Genomic DNA, 17890 nt, shown 5'->3' on the forward strand with positions numbered 1-17890 from the left:
CCAGAACCTGGCATGGGCAATCGTTCAGTCACTAAGGCTGGAGTTTACTGAGTGCATACGTGCATGTGGGTGTTACTAACACAGTTAAGGCTAACAACAATCCCACTGGAATCCCTTTCGATAGTCATGAGAAAACCAAAGCAAACAGAGATGAAGTAACTTGCACATGGCAGGTAAGTGGAAACACTGGGCCTCAGACCAGGCAGTCAGGAGCCCAAGCCCACACTCCCCAACTTTTGGCCACACTGCTTGTTGAGCACGTTTCAGAAACACAAGAAGGACCCAAATGCCCTTCCCCACCACTCAGATGTCTCATTTATCTGCTGGCTGCTGCCAGAAATCCTTAGTTAAGGAAGCAGCATTTCAGTCTACAATTATTAATTCAGCTTAAAATGTAAATACAGCTTGATCAAGGAAAATCTTGATTTAAGCTAAGGAGCTTCAAGATGTAAATGACTGACATGAAATCATTCCCCAGAGCCCCTGAAATCAGGTGAGGCTCACCAAGAGGGGAGGGGTCGGCAAAGGGGAGCTTGTAACCCTCTCGGTTTCCACAAGTCACCCCGAGAGGGACAGGTGGTAACACGAAGCCCTGCTCAGACACTTCTAGAAAAGTTTCCAGCACTTGAGTGCAGGCGGTCAGACCCACACTTCTCCAGGTGAATGCTTAGGCCCCTCAGAGCACAGTCAGCCCGAGAGGTGATGGTGGGGACCCATCTCTTCTCTAAGGCAGAATCTCTCAGGTGTGGCCTGGGAATTCACACTGAAACAGGCTTTCTGGGTGTCACCATGACAGACACGCCAGTTTGGAACGGGGAAGCATTTTCAGCCCCTCCTTACAGCCCTCCCTCCTTCCTTCTTCCTCCTTTCCTGCACACCAGTGTCTAGGGCCCAGGTCCCTCTGATCCTGGCTTCGGAGGGAAAGGAAACACCAGACTAAGAACATGCGTTCCAGCCCCAGAGAGAGTCTGGAAGCTTGACCACTGCTCACATGCCTCCTGCTGCTCTAGGTCATAGCTGGAAAACAATGTACTGCACTAGCCAAGTGGGCGCTTTTCCCCTTCAAATGGGTTCACCTGTGTACGTGAGAGTGTGTATATGTGTGTGTACATGTATGTGTGTGTGTGTGAGTGTGTCTATGTGTATATGTGTGTGTGCATGTGAGTGTGTGTGTATGTGTGTGCATGTATGTGTGTATGCAAGTGTGTGCGTGCATGCAAGTGTGTGTGTGTGCGTGTGCATGTATGTGAGTGTGTGTGTACTTGAGTGTGTGTCTGTGTATGTGTGTGTGCATGTGTGTGTATGTGTGAGTGTGTGTGCACAAGTGTGTGTGTGTGTGTGCACCCAAGTGGAGATACACACAGGGAAAGAGGTGAGACACCTTCACACAGTCTTGGGAAAGAGACTTACGTTTCCAATGTTGAGGGTCTCCAGGGTGAAATCATCCACTCGGCTACGTTCAAAATAGTCTTTCAGGTTGTTGTCAGAGACTAGAAGAACTTGCTTAATGGTGTCAGATTTGTCCCCGTAGAGCTTGATGTAGACTCTGGAATCTGTGCTGGCCCCAGGGACGTCCCCCGTCTTCAAGCTGATGTGATAGCGGAAGTCTGAACAGTCCAGGGAAGGAGGCGGGAAGGGAGGGGTTAGCGTGGGTGAGCTTGCAGGGAGCTCGAAGCAGGAGGTCGACGGCCAGGGCTGGATGCTCAGCTGGAGGTCGGGGGCCCAGGCTCTTGCCCTCCTCACATAGCCCTGAGACTGGGGTGTGGGGTGGTGCTCCTACCATCTTTTGGAGTCCCCTCATCTCAAAATCAGAATTCTGATTCCTGCTTCATCTGCCCCATAGGGTGTGAATGCGCTGAGAACAGGAAGGCATGCAAAGAATACTAAAATGTAAGAGACGAGGATTTAAAGCAAATACGCATTCAATTTCTTGTCTGATGGATGAAGAAACCAAGGCAAAGGAAGCCTCTACCGCCTGGCAGAAAACATATAGCACGTTACCTACATGGTGTTATTGCTGGGTGTTCTGACCTCGGTTTTACAGGTGAGGAATCTGAGCCTCAGAAGATGATGTTTTTGGCCCAAGATGGCAACAGTTCAGAAGGAGCCAGCCTACCATTAAACACTAGGCAGTCATCCTTAAATACTAGTCCTTAAATTTGAGAGTGGTGTTTTCACATAATCATTTAATAAAGTAAGCTTGTATACATTTTTTTTTAGTTGAGAAATTGAAGCTGAGTTTTATCAAATAATATTTCTGGCATGATATTGAAATAATCACAATTGCTTTCTCTGAACTATTATGTATTAAGGTTTATATATTAAAGTAAAATAGTTGGAGATATTAAAAAAAAGAATCAGCTATGAGTAAATCCCTAATGTGAACCCGAAGTCTTGTTCTCACCCAAAATGCCATGCAGATGTTACTCTGTCTTATGACCCAGAAAGGTCTGTGTCATCTGTCCACAAGGGAGGATAAAAGGCAAGGCCTAGGATAGTCTGAGCCATGAGCCCAGGTCCGATAGCTTTGTTCCAGGGCATGAGTCTTGGGAATGAGAAGGGAAGCACTGGAAAGTCAAGTGATGCTAGTTCCAAGGCCTGCGGTTCACAGCCATCTCAGGGCCTTCTGGTGCTGGCAAGAAAGACTCGGAGAGAGGCAGCTAAGCACAGCTCTTGGGTGACAACCCCACAGACCAGTCAGGCCCTGGAGGAGGCCAGACCTGTGGGTACAGTCCAGGTCAGCTCCCCTGGGCACACCTGAAGGCCCTGAAGAGGTGGCTTCTGTCCTGGCTGTAAGGATACAGCAGGACCTGAGAAAAAGACCACTGCCTTATGCCATTTTCATCTAAATCCTTTCAAAAGCTCTGACTTGGGGAAGAGGGAGCCTGAAGGACCCCGTCCCTGTGGAACAGCAGGGCTTGCTGGAGTAGGAAGGATGGGCAGGAAGATGGAGACGCCTGGGCGCTGGGCCCAGCTCCATGGCTGACTGCAGACCTGGCTATCCTAGGGGCACCCCTTGCCACAAGCATGAGACTTGTGTCCAATGGAGGCATTTTTTCATCTCTTAAGAACTGCTCCAGCTCTTAAATTCTGTAATTCAGTGTTCTCAGAATGCAGAATTCCAATTTTGCAATTTGCTATCTGACTTCAGGAAGATATTTAGCTCCACCAGATGTGGGTCCCCCCAGACAAACTGGCATAACAACATTAGCTCTGCTGATTTCCAGGGTTCTTGCTGGGCTCACATGAGATAAAAAGTGATAAGTATGAGGTCTTATTATTCATGTGAGCCCAGAAATAACTTTGGAAGGTCGGCGGAGCTGATGTCATTATGCCCATTTGTCAGGTGAGGATGCAGATCTGGTGGAGCTAAGTATCTTCCTGAGGTCAGATAGCAAATTGTAGATAATAAGTGATAAATATGAGGTCTTAGGGGCTTTCCTGGTGACTCAGACGGTAAAGAAACTGCCTGCAATGAGGGAGACTCAGTTTCGATCCCCGGGTCAGGAAGATCCCTTAGGGAAGGAAATGGCAACCCATTCCAGTACTCTTGGACAGAGTGGCATGGTGGGCTACAGCCCATGGGGTCTCTAAGAGTCAGACATGGCTGGGAGATTAACAGTTTTATGAAGCCTTGGAAAAGAAACCAGGAGTTGGTATTATTGAGGATTCTGGATATATTTCTTTTAAATTTTGTCTAAGACTCATGAACAAGTCAAGGTTTTTGAAGAAATAATACCAGTAAGGAAAATTGTAAGATCTCTAGGATAATTATCAGCATCGAAAAACAGGGTCCTCATTGTACAGCCCCTGCCAAACGTGTTTATCCTCTCCAGGTCCTGAATGACAGGTACCCACCCCGGGGCCGGGCAGCATTAGCCAGTGTTACTACCCTTGTTACTCTTGACAGAAGTTAACAGGCGTCCAGGGCCCCACATCCAGGCCCGTAAAGAGGCAGTGCACAGCTCAGACAGAGGGTTCCAGACCCTCTCTCAGAGCCTCTTCCTCCCCACCCTCTGCAGTGCTGCCTTCACGGAGAGAAGTGAAGGGTGTGTGCTTTCTCCAAGGGCTGGTTTCTAGGTAGCCAGGGAAGTCCCACCCAGGCCAACCCACCACTTGTCCTCTGAACCACTCACTCTTCAATGTCGCGTTGCTGTCGCTGGGCAGCAACTCCCGGACCAACTGCCCATCATCCTTATCCTTGTCCAGCCACCTGTGGGCAAACGAGGGCCGTTAGCTCCCTGAGTGGGGCAGCCTGACAACCAACCATCACACAATTCACCGGGAGGCCGGAGCTCTGAACTCAGCAAAAGAAAATGGTTCTACCAGAGCTCAGAAGAAAGGATCTCAACCCAGACTGGGAGGGAGGGCTGCCCTGCGGAGGTGATAACTGGGTAAGTCTGGGAGGGTGATGAGGAGTTAACCAGGAGAGGAGGGAGGTGCATTCGGAGTGAACATTATGCTGGGACAGAACAGAGCCTCCAGGAGCAGACCGAAGGCAAGTGTGGAATGGAATGGAGCGAGCAGATGTTGCAGGGTTGGCAGATGAGGCTGGAGAAGGGGCAGGGTCACTTGATGTGACCTCAGTTGTCATGGTAAAGAGTCTGTCCTAAAAGCCTTGAACACCTGTCATTATCATAAAAAAAAAACCCTACCTCTTTTTCTAAAAGGTCATCATGTGCATGGCACTGTGCTGAGGGCGCTCTGTGGTGTTGGGGGGTGGGGAGCAGAAAAGATATACTATGATGAATAAGAGATAGCCCAGGCCCTAGAGAACCTGCAGTCTAGTTAAGGAGACAGGGCATAGAATAAGTACTAATTCTATTGGATAAATAACTCTTTCTTGGGCATCACTTAACTAGCTTATTTTTATAGTTGTCTATCTATAAATTGGTATTACCTACTTGTTGTTCAGTCACTAAGTCGTGTCTGACTCTTTGTGACTACATCACCCACTAGACAATGAAATTTTTGAGGACAGTGTCTCCATCACACCTAGTCCAAGGCTAGGCATTTGGAAGAGTCCAAAAAGGCTTGAGTGACTTTATTGGGATTGACATATGTACACTAGTGAGAACTAGTGAGAACCTACTGTCTAGCTCAGGGAACTCAACTCAGTCTCCATGGTGACCTTAATGAGAAGGAAACACAAAAAATGGGGAGATACATTTATATATATTTCACTTGGCTGTACAGTAAAAACTAACACACCATTGTAAAGCAACTACACCCCAATAAAAATTAATCTAAAAGAAAAGAAGAAGGCAGGACAGACTGGCCAAGGTACTGGATGGAGACCAAGACAAGGACGAATGTTGGACCAAACCAAGTGCAACAGAAGTTTAGAGAAATGAGAAAGGCTCATGTGAAGAGACTCTGATCTGACTTCTCAAGGATGAATGAGATTTGCCAACAAGGAGAAGCTGGGTCTGCACCCTGAAGGGAGGGGGATTGATGGCTATGACTCATCAGTACATTGGAGTGAGCCACAGTAGATGCCAGCAGGAAAGACATTGGACCAATTTGCCTGAAAAGCACTGTTTCCACTGAGCACAGAGACCCAGCCTGAGAAATCAGACAGTTGTGCAAGTAGGAGTGATCCAGGCCCCAGTACTCAACATGGTCTGTGATATTGGGCTGATGGCAACAGAAGAGACACTCTCAATGTTCTCCAGGGCAACAGGGAAACCAAGATACTTGCTTCTTGTCCAGGATGTCACCCCATATGTCTGTGTCTTGGTGCTTATCTTTGCAGTCATTCCTATTATACTCCCAAGAGGGAGGTAACTCCCGGCCACAGAACCTATCAAAGGAAGCCAGTTCAGTTCAGTTCAGTCTCTCAGTCGTGTCCAACTCTTTGCGACCCCATTAACTGCAGCACGCCGGGCCTCCTTGTCCATCACCAACTCCTGAAGTTCACCCAAACCCATGTCCATCGAGTCGGTGATGCCACCCCTTCTCCTCCTGCCCTCAATCTTTCCCAGCATCAGGGTCTTTTCAAATGAGTCAGCTCTTCACATCAGGTGGCCAAAGTATTGGAGCTTCAGCTTCAACATCAGTCCTTCCAATGAACTGATCTCCAGGACTGATCTCCTTTAGGATGGACTGGTTGGATCTCCTTGCAATGCAAGGGACTCTCAAGAGTCTTCTCCAACACCACAGTTCAAAAGCATCAATTCTTCGGCACTCAGCTTTCTTTAGAGTCCAACTCTCACATCCATACATGACCACTGGAAAAACCATAGCCTTGACTAGATGGACCTTTGTTGGCAAAGTAATGTCTCTGCTTTTTAATATGCTATCTAGGTTGGTCATAACTTTCCTTTCAAGGAGTAAGCATCTTTTAATTTCATGGCTGCAGCCACCATCTGCAGTGATTTTGGAGCCCAGAAAAATAAAGTCAGCCACTGTTTCCACTGTTACCCCATCTATTCGCCATGAAATGATGGTACTGGATGCCATGATCTTAGTTTTCTGAATGTTGAGCTTTAAGCCAACTTTTTCACTCCCTCTTTTACTTTCATCAAGAGGCTCTTTGGTTCTTCTTCACTTTCTGCCATAAGGGTGGTGTCATCTGCATATCTGAGGTTATTGATATTTCATTTCATGCAAAGATGGGCACAATAAAGGACAGAAATGGTAGGGACCTAACAGTAGCAGAAGATATTAAGAAGAGGTGGCAAGAATACACAGAAGAACTGTACAAAAAAGATCTTCACCACCCAGATAATCATAATGGTGTGATCACTTATCTAGAGCCAGACATCCTGGAATGTGAAGTCAAGTGGGCCTTAGGAAGCATCACTATGAACAAAGCTAGTGGAAATGACGGAATTCCAGTTGAGCTATTTCAAATCCTGAAAGATGATGCTGTGAAAGTGCTGCACTCATTATGTCAGCAAATTTGGAAAACTCAGCAGTGGCCACAGAACTGGAAAAGGTCAGTTTTCATTCCAATCCCAAAGAATGCTCAAACTACCACACAATTGCACTCATCTCACACGCTAGTAAAGTAATGCTTAAAATTCTCCAAGTCAGGCTTCAGCAAAACATGAACCGTGAACTTCCAGATGTTAAAGATGGTTTTAGAAAAGGCAGAGGAACCAGAGATCAAATTGCCAACATCTGCTGGATCATTGAAAAAGCAAGAGAGTTCCAGAAAAACATCTATTTCTGCTTTATTGACTATGCCAAAGCCTTTGACTGTGTGGATCACAACAAACTGTGGAAAATTCTGAAAGAGATGGGAATACCAGACCACCTGACCTGCCTCTTGAGAAACCTGCATGCAGGTCAGGAAGCAACAGTTAGAACTGAACATGGAACAACAGACTGGTTCCAAATAGGAAAAGGAGTACGTTAAGGCTGTATATTGTCACCCTGCTTATTTAATTTATATGCAGAGTACATCATGACAAATGCTGGGCTGGAGGAAGCACACACTGCAATCAAGATTGCAGGGAGAAACATCAATAACCTCAGATAACCTCAAATGAAGCCAAGGCACTGCCTTCTCCCCAGCTCTCCTGACATGGAGCTCAGGCTTCCCTAAACCATGGTCCGCTCTATCAATACACTGCCCCCTCTCCCGAGTCAATGCAGGTGACCCTGTGGTCTCTCCCATCCCTCTCTCAAGCCCTGCCTCCCCAAGCACATGACCTCTAGGACCTTGCTATCAGTTGGCTGTTAGCTAGCATCAACTACAACATGTAAAATAGATAAGCAACAAGAATCTACTGTATAACACAAGGAACTATATTTGATAACCTATAATGGAAAATAATCTGAAAGAATATAACTGAATCACTGCTCTCCACCTGAAATTAACACACTATTTTAAATTAACTATACTTCAATTAAGAAAAAATTAGCTGACCACTAAGTTGTTATGCCTCCCATGAGCTTTCACACTGTGAATCTAAGACATGAAGATACAAACTCTTGGCTTTGATGACAGGAAAGGAGAAACTTGGGGGAGTGAGCAGTGCTGGTCAGAGCCCCTCAATCAACCTCTGACTGTCCTGCTGAGGTCACTGCGGCATTTCCCACAGACCTGGAGACCGCTGAGGGGCAGCCCTGGCCAAGCGCTCATGGGGACGAACCGGGAGGGTGGACCACCATCCTCAGCCATCCTCAGCCATCGCAAAGCCCCATCTCTCTCCCTTCTTGCCCTCCACCACTTCTCCATCCCCAGGCCCTCCCCAGCAGCACAGGAAACCGTGACTTGTCATTTCAGTTTCCACCTAAATGCTTGCAGGATATTAACACGTATTTCCAAATATAGCCGCTTTCTTTCAGCTTCAGACACTTCAACCCAGTTTCAGGGTGAGATGTTGTGAAATAGATAAGCCAGTCTGCTGGAGCTTTTATTACTCTTTCTCCGGGCTCACAAAAGTGTGCAACTATGCACACACATGTACACACATATACACACTCACCCATAAACACACACATCTACCATAGCTAAGACGTTCACCACTCCCTGATCCTGGCAGAGAAGTTCTGACAGCAGATGCCATAACTCCACACCTCAGCAAGACAGAGAATCCAAGGCCTGTAATCTGAGCTGGGGAAGATCAAAGCTGGCGGGTCTGGTGTACCTGAGACACGGGAACTCCACGTTGTCGCTCTCCGGCTGCCCTTCCTCTCTCACCAGCACCCGCTCCAGGAACCAGCCGCTGCCGCTGCCTTTGCCGTCGTGTCTGATCCTCACCCGCCTCACCTTCCGCATGGTGACAGACTCGATGGTGAACTCATCGGCCTACAGGGGAGACAGCAGGGCCAGATGGACGGTGACTCCCCTGGGACCCAAACCCCAAGGGAAGATACAGGCCCAGAAATCCTACAAGCCATAGCTGATGGGTTGGGCTATTGGTCTTTCCCTGGTGGGCCAGGAGCTACCCATAAAGAACAGGTTGCACTGCACCCCAATTTCTCCCACTGAAACATCATCTGATGTCAAGTTCTCAACAACTGAGATCTGCATTTCTTGGCTGAGCAATAGCCATTCCCTGTCATCTCCTTTGAAAAGGCAAATCCCCCAGGAGGATTAACACATCAAGCTGTCATCAGTGACTAACCATTCACTGTGAATTCATTCCTTGGCTAATCTCCTCTAGCGCTTTGCTGCAGAAAGACACTGGGCCCTTTTGAGAAAGGGAATGATTGGGGGGAACCAGTGGTCTTGTTAACTTCAGTTTTTTCTCTCCAACGCAGCAGGGGCTACAAAGTCGCCAAGTCTATAGGAGCATACCCTGGGGACAGGAACTCGAGGGTAGGATTCATGGCAGGCGTCAGAAGATGTAGCAAGAAAAGAATGAGAAAGGATGGAAGGAGACCTCCACTCACATTCTGGGGCTTGCCCTGCCCTCGCTGAGGAAGGGATGGCAGAGGAAAGAGAGGACCAAGGCTTATCAAGTCTGCATCTGATGACCAACCTTGGCCTCACAGTTTTGCAGCCACACAGCTCTTTACAGAGGAGGGCATGGCAATCCACTCTAGTATTCTTGCCTGGAGAACCCCATGGACAGAGGAGCCTGGCTGGCTACAGTCTGTAGGGTCGCAACGAGTCAGACACGACTAAAGTGACTTAGCACACACACACACGCTGCACTGCAGGCCAGATCGGCTAGGGCAGTGCACCCGACATCCTCCCAACAGCCGGCCACAGGTAGGCTCCCTTCACCCGCTTTAGAGGCTCAGGGAACGGAGGGACTGAACCCAGTCTGCCTGACTCTTTCCCACCTGTTTCACACAGCCTCCCCAGTAAACCCAGCTGATGGCTGGGGAAACCAAAGGAAATGCCCAGCACATGGTCATGTGGCTGACAGGAGAACCTAGTTCTCCCACTTCCACGTTTAGTATCTTTCTTGGTTTTTCTCTTAAAAAGGAAATCAACAAGGTGCCTCCAGTGGTCACGCCTAGTGGAGAAGGCAGCGTTCTCTAGCGGGCCCTCAGACGCCCCAGCTTCCTGTAGGTCTGGGATCTCCAGGTCACCGTAAGGTGCCCAGCCTGCCTGCCCCGAAGTCCTCCTGCTCTGCCCTCTTCTCAAAGCTCAGGGGTGGGAAGAGGACTGTGATCCCTTTAGGGTAGCTCTCCAGCTACCAGTCCTAGAAACCTGGTGGGTGGCAGGCATGTGGTTCCCGGTTCCCTCCCCCAGAGCCAGCCCCTCTGATGGCCGAGGCCCCAGTACCAGCGGGCAGCTCTACCCAGAGCAGGGAAGACCAAGGAAGAACTGGTGGGACCGGGAGGGGGCGTCGCATCGCTGCAACTTACATTGCCCTTCTCAAACAGGTCGGTGTTATTTCTGCAGTTGTAGAGCAGCCGCTCCCCTGTGTCCCCCACGTCACCGTAAAGGCAGAGGTAGACGTTGGCATCCGTTCCCGCACCTTCGAGTTCCCCAGTGCACACAGTCACGCGGTACCGGGCCACTGGCAGGTAGAGACGGGGAGCCCATTGACTGCCAGCCCCCTGCTCCCAGCGCTGGCCCTGCTGCTCCCCACTCTTAAGCACTGCTTTCCCCTCCTCCATCCAGCTCTCATCCAGGGCTGACCTTGCTCCTTCCTTCGGCTGCCTCAGGACAATGAAGGGCCAGCTCAGCTGCGAATCTCTGTCCCAGACAGTTCAGAGGTTCCTGCTCCTGGCTAATCATCAGAACTCCATGGGAAATGTTTATAAGAATTCCGATTCCTGGGCCCTGCCTCAGACTTCTCAAATCTTAGTTCTTGAGCTGGACCCCTAAAACTGCATTGTTCACAAGCTCCCCCAGGGGACTCCGGTGAAGCTGGCAGTGTTTGGGGACCATGGGTCTAATTCAAACATTTTGGCACTTGATTCCATTCCAGCCCACTAGACTTTATTTTGCCTTAGGTTGTTCTCCAATTCATATGTGCCCTGTCTTCCTAAGAAAAGTAAGATAGCTTTTCTTTTGAACAAGAACTGAGCCTCCTCTTCTCTTCAGAACTCCCCAGTGCCAAGGACATGACAGGAAGAGAAGCAGAAAGAAAGCCACAAAGTGCAGCCGCTCAGGAAAGGGCAGAAGCTTCTTCCCACATTGAAAATATACTGTGGGGGGCAGCCCACATCCTGCACATCACAGCCTTGCTTCCACTTAAAATAAGCTTCAAAATGAAATTCATTAATTCATTTGTCCCCTATCTGTTAACCTAAGCCTAGTAGGTGGAAGGCATTATGACAGGTGTAATGAGCAAGACAGACAAACTCTTGCTCTGTGGCACTTGCATTAGAGTTGAGAATGGAAAACTGGGGAGGAGAGATGGACAGTAAAATCATAAATTGAGAACAGGGAAATTTCTGAGTTATATCTACAACAAAGATAATACCTTGAAGTGATGCCACATAGTGTGCTAGAAGTGAAGAGAAGGGCAGTGAGGGATGAAAATGATTTAGAGATGCAGAAAAGCTTGCTGTGAGGAGGCAAGGCTTGGACTAAGATATTAGTGATAGGAGCCAGCCGCTGGTGCTGTGAAAGAAGAGGGTGCTGCTAACTGTGAAGCCCCAGTGTGGGTACGGAGACTATAAAGTGGGGATGAGCAGCTATGTTCCAGGAGCAGAGAGAATAAGGCTGGTGTGGCTGGAGTGAAGGAAGCAGGAGGGGATGATGTGAGGTCCAGAACTGAACAGGGGCCAGAAAGGGGCCCATGATGAGTGACAGGTCAAGGTAAGACATGTGGCTTCCTTTGCTTATTGTTTTTAGTACTACAGAAAGCCATTATAGGGTTTAAGCAAGGAAGTAACTTGGCCTGATCTATGTTTTAAAGAGCAGCTGGTTGCTATGTGGAGAGCCAGTTGTAGGGGATGAAGGAGAGAATCAGAGAGGATAGTTAGTGGAATAATTACGGTAGTCTAGAAAAGGTGGGGGGTGCAGTGGAGATGGGGAGAAATTGGTAGATTAGAGATAAATTTTTGAGGTAGAAATAAAAGACTCGGTGATAGAGTAGATAGGTAATTAAGGGAAAGAGAAACCAGGGATGATTCCTGGGTTTTTGGCTTGGGCAAAGAGGTAAATAGCATTGCCAAGAAGTAGGAACATTTGGGAGGAAGGATAAGTTTGGAGGTAAAAATTCAATAGTTCTGTTTGTTCATTATAAATCTGAGATGCCTATTAGATCAGGGGTCCTCAATCCCTAGGCCAAAGACTGGTACCTGTCTGTACCCTGTTAGGAACTGGGCCACACAGCAGGAGGTGAGTGGTAGATGAGCAAGCGAAACTTCATCTGTATTTACAGCCACTCACCCTTGCTTTGCATTGCCACCTGAATTCTGTCTCCTGTTAGATAAGAGATGGCATTAGAGTCTCGTAGGAGTGCAAACCCTACTGTGAACTGAGCATGCGAGGAATCTAGATTGTGCACTCCTTATGAAAATCTAATGCTTGATGATCTGAGGTGGAACTGAGGCAGTGAAGCTAGTGCTTGGGAGAGGCTGCAGATCAGATGAACATTAGCAGAGAGGTTGACTGAACAGAGACCGTAAAAAATCAATTGCTCGCAGACTCATATCTAAACCCTATCAGTGAGTGGAAAATAACAAGCTGCATCTGGTGGCAGGCTTTAAGTCAGAATCCAACACTTAACTTTAGTCCATGCATGGCCCACCCATTATTTTATTTACCACTTCCATCCATGCCTCTTTCTCACCCTGCACGCTTTTCTCAGTCACAGTTTCGGCAGGCCCACAAGCTAATCCTAGCCAAAATGAGTAAAAAATAAACATCACTGCGGAGTTTCTTTGGAAATGGGTGAAGACCCAGTGATGAGACAGCAGAAGACTCTAAGGCTGCCTGGTGGTTCAACTGGTAAAGAATCTGCCTGCGATGCGGGAGACCTGGGTTCGATCCTTGGGTTAGAAAGATCCCCTAGAGGAGGGAACAGCTACCCACTCCAGTATTCTTGCTTGAGAATCCCCAAGGACAAAGGAGCCTGGCAGGCTATAGTCTGTGGGGTTGCAAAGAGTCGGGCACGATTGAGCGACTTTCACTTCATTTCACAAAAAGTAGGCTGCACTTCAAAGAAAATACCAAGAGTCCTACTTAAACTGCACATTCATTTCAACAGGTGATTCAACTTCTCCAAGCCCGTTTGGTAAAATATGTGGCAACCAGCTATCCAACAAGCCATGAAACCTTCTAAACTTCTTCACCTCATGGATATCAAGCACCCTGCATTAAAAGATAAGCCCTTGGAGTTTTTCAGAAGAAAAAAAAAATGTGAACACGAAGAACAGAAGCAATTACTGAAGGCCACCACTTTATCGAACATGTCTGCACTGAGAGCATCATTCTTAGCACCTATCGCATTGCTGGAGCTAGAAGCCCTTTAATATTGGTGACGAGCTGATCCTGCCTGTTACTCAGGACACTGCTGTGAGCTTTAAGGAGAGACTGCAGCTCAGAAGGTGGCACACGTTCCTCCTGTGGCCAGCACCTGAACTAGATGAGAATGAAACAGCAGGGGACATTGAAGCGCAACTGTTAGGATTAAAGAGTCACCATGATACGGAATTCAGGTTGATGAGTCTACCGATGATGACAACAAGGCAACAATGCTTGTTTTTGTGCGATATATTTTTCAGGAGGATGTGCATGAGGGTATGTTCTGTGCCCTTTTGTTGCCAAACAACACCAGAGCTCAAGTCTTTGAATGACTACATATCAGGAAAACTGAACTGGTCATTCTGTGTCAGTAAATGCATGGGTGGAGCAGCTGCCGTGACTGGACAGCTTTCTAGTTTCACTACTCAGGTAAAAGAGGTTGCTTCTGACTGTAAACCTACACACTGTGTCATCCACAGAGAAATGCCAGTTAGCTGAAAAATGTCACTTGAACTTAACAATGTTTTGCAGGTTGTGATTAAAATTATCAACCACATTGAAGCACGTGACCTTAATTCATGTCTGTTTACGCAGCTCTGTGAGGAGATGGACACAGAGATCACATGCCTTCTCTTATACACAGAAATGAGATGGCTTTCTAAAGGAAGATCACGGACCAGAGGGCTTTGGTTACAAGGGCCACTCCAGAGATTTCTTTTAGGAAAGCAGTCACTATCAGCCAGCATATTTTAGTGACACAGAATTGGTTGCAAAACTTGCTTACTGCGTGACATATTCAACCTGCTCAACAAACTCAGTCTGTCACATGGGAAAATGACACTGTTTCCAAGTCAGCAGATAAAGTGGCTGCATTCAAAGCCAAACTGGAATTATGCTGCTGATGAGTGAACATTGGGATTTTTGACATGTTTCAAACATCAGCAGAGATTTTGAAAGAGACTGAGCCAGCACCTTCTTTCTCCTAGCTTGTGCATGATCACCTATCTCAGCTTTCAAAAGACTTGGAGAATTACTTTCCAACCACAAAAGACTCACAAACTGGGAAGGAACTGATCCGTAAACCATTTGTGAATAAGCCAGGTGAGTTGACTTTGTCTGTGCTACAAGAGGATCAACTACTTGAGATCACAAATGACAGTGGCCTTAAAAGTGTGCTTGGGACAACTTCAAATCTCCATACACTCTGGATTAAAGTCAAGGTGGAATATCACGAGATTGCCAAAAAAGCACTGAAAAGCCTGCTTCCATTTCCAACATCCTATCTTTGTGAAGCAGGGTTTTCTGCAGTGACAGCAATCAAAATGAAAATTACAGGGTAGACTGGACATCGCCAACACACTTTGGGTGTCGCTTTCTCCCATTACCCCCAGATGGGACCAACTAGCTGTAGAAAAACAAGTTTAAGGCTCACTGATTCTGCATTGTAGTGAGTTGTATAGTTATCTCATTATATATCACAATGTGATAATAACAGAAATAAAGTGCACAGTAAATGTACTATGTACCCATATGCTTAAATAATCCCCAAACCATCTCCACCCCAGTCCAAGGAAAAACTGTCTTCCTTGAAATCAGTCCCTGCTCCCAAAATGGATGGGGACTGCTGCATTTGACAATCATAAAGAGAGGTCAAGATGTAGGTTGAATATGTGTGGAGGGTCAGGACTGTTGACATGACTTTCGTCATCATAGACATGTAGATTCCACTGAAAGTCACAGTGCCAGATGAGGTCCTCTGTGGAGAGGATGCAGATGAGGACTGTAGAGGAATGCCCACTTTAGAGGTCAAGCCCAGAAGCTAGAAACTCAGATGAGAAGCAGCAGCCAGTGAAGCAGAGGGATTTTGCTCTGAATCTAAGACTGCTCTAAAAAGTCTATTTCTTTTTAAATGAAGGGGCTATTAAGGCATTCTCATATAAACAAAAACTAAAAAGATTCATCACTAGCAGACCTGCTCTAAAAGAACTATTAAAAGGAGTCCCTCACCCAGCAATCCCACTTCTGGGCATACACACTGAGGAAACCAGATCTGAAAGAGACACGTGCACCCCAATGTTCATCGCAGCACTGTTTATAACAGCCAGGACGTGGAAGCAACCTAGATGCCCATCAGCAGACGAATGGATGAGGAAGCTGTGGTACATATACACCATGGAATATTACTCAGCCATTAAAAAGAATTCATTTGAATCAGTTCTAATGAGATGGATGAAACTGGAGCCCATTATACAGAGTGAAGTATGCCAGAAAGATAAAGACCATTACAGCATACTAACACATATATATGGAATTTAGAAAGATGGTAATGATAACCCTATATGCAAAACAGAAAAAAAAACACAGATGTACAGAACAGACTTTTGGACTCTGTGGGAGAAGGCGAGGGTGGGATGTTTCGAGAGAACAGCATGTATATTATCTATAGTGAAACAGATCACCAGCCCAGGTTGGATGCATGAGACAAGTGCTCGGGCCTGGTGCACTGGGAAGACCCAGAGGAATCGGGTGGAGAGGGAGGTGGGAGGGGGGATCGGGATGGGGAACACATGTAAATCCATGGCTGATTCATGTCAATGTATGACAAAACCCACTACAATATTGTAAAGTAATTAGCCTCCAACTAATAAAAATAAATGAAAAAATTTTAAAAATTTAAAAAAAAGGAGTCCTTCATATTGGACACTAAACAGTAACTTGAACTCACTCAGACATAAAGAGAATGAGGAAAAGCAATGATAGAGGTATATTTATAGACAGTATATTTTAGTTTTTGTTTGTACCCTTTTCTTCTCATATTTTATATAAAAGACAACTGCATAAAGCAATATATATATAAAATTGCATTGGTGGGTTTATAATGTATGAAAATTTAATTTGTATGGCAATATAGCATGAAGGAGGAGAAAGAAACAAACCTACACCAGAGCAGAGCTTTTGTATATTATTGAAAATAAGTTGGTATTAATCTGAACTAGAATGTTGTAAGTTAAGATGTTAATTGTAATTCCCTGGTATAATTCCCCAAGTATAATTCTTTCCAATAAGAAAATAATTTATATAAATAGAAAGAAACAAGGGAACTAAAATGATATTTTAGAAACTAATACAAAGGAAAGAATAATAAAGGGACAACAAAAAAAACTTATGATATATAAAAAGCAAATAGCAAAATGACAAACTTAAATCCTGCCTTATTAGTAATTACCTTAAGTGTAAATGGACTAAATATTTTAATCCAAAGGCAAAATGTGATGATAATCTGACAGAGATAGGATGGATCCCCCTACTCCATATTTGATCAGAAATCTAGGTTAATGATGCCACATATGTACCAAGAGTGAACATAAGATGATTTTTCATATAATGAGGAGTTCTGGGGAGAGCATGATAAACCTCAAGCATGTCCAAAAATGGCTTGAGATAGCGGGGGGGATGACTGGCTTGGGGTATAGTGGTTAGGAGGTGGGAATTTCTTCACATGGGTCCTTGTATGGCTTGAACTTTCCACCAGTGTGAAGGAAGGGAGCATCCAGGCTTTCTCACCAAATTGCCCAGGTATCAGGCAGAAAATGAGAGAGATTGATGTAGCTGGAAAGCTGTCAGAAGTCAAACATCAAAACTAATTCATGCTCCTTATTACACAGAGATTGACAGAATGAATAATGGATCTTACTATCTGACATGTGGAAGAGACACACTTTAGATTCAAAGACACAAATAGGTTGAGAATAAAAGGATGGCTCAGGAAGAGACAGACACTCTGAATGACAGACTCTAGGTTCATGCACATCACTACAAGTGACCCAATTTTGTCCCTTTTTATGGCTGAATAATATTCGATAGTATATATGAACCACGTCTTCTTTATCCATTCATCTGACTATGGACATTTAGGTTGCTTTCATGTCCTCACTATTGTAAATAGTGCTTCAGTGAACACTGGGGTACATGTGTCTTTGGGAACAGGCAGGTTGGGAAGAAGTAAAACTATCTCTGTTCATGGACAACATGACATTGTATAATGAAAATCACAAAGAATCTACTAAAAATGATCAGAACCAATAAATGAGTTCAGCCAAGTCATGGCGTACAAGATCAAGATAGCAAAATCAACTGTGTTTCTATTACCTTGCAATGAATAATCTGAAAATAAAATTAATAAAACATTTCCATTCAAAATAGTATTAAAAAGAATAAATGAAAGTGAAAGTTGCTCAGTCGTGTCCAACTCTTTGCAGCCCCATGGACTCTGCAGTCCATGGAATTCTCCAGGTCAGAATATTGGAGTGGGGAGCTGTTCTCTTCTCCAGGGTATCTTCCCAACCCAGGGATTGAACCCAGCTTTCCCGCATTGCAGGTGGATTCTTTACCAGCTGAACCACCAGGGAAGCCTAAAAAGATTAAATACTTAACAGATAATTATTTTTTAAATATTTATTTGCCTGTGCTGGGTCTTATGTGTGGCATGTGGAATCTAATTCCCTGACTAGGGATCAAACTCAGGGCCCCTGCATTGGGAGTGTGGAGTCTTAGCCG

At 45.9% G+C, this 17890-nt stretch overlaps 1 protein-coding gene across 2 annotated transcripts in view; it reads right to left on the bottom strand.

The window, feature by feature from the left end:
• The window catches only part of LOXHD1 (lipoxygenase homology PLAT domains 1), a 193735-nt gene that overhangs the window by 98400 nt on the left and 77445 nt on the right, over positions 1-17890 (bottom strand). For both annotated transcript variants that reach the window (XM_043444370.1, XM_043444369.1), the window contains exons 13-16: positions 10276-10430; positions 8601-8761; positions 4137-4213; positions 1411-1607 (exon numbers count right to left, since the gene is read on the bottom strand). In XM_043444370.1, the coding sequence (XP_043300305.1) occupies positions 1411-1607; positions 4137-4213; positions 8601-8761; positions 10276-10430 (590 nt within the window). The remainder of the gene's footprint in view (positions 1-1410; positions 1608-4136; positions 4214-8600; positions 8762-10275; positions 10431-17890) is intronic.

This window comes from Cervus canadensis, chromosome 23 (assembly GCF_019320065.1).
Source record: "Cervus canadensis isolate Bull #8, Minnesota chromosome 23, ASM1932006v1, whole genome shotgun sequence".
NCBI lineage: Eukaryota > Metazoa > Chordata > Mammalia > Artiodactyla > Cervidae > Cervus > Cervus canadensis.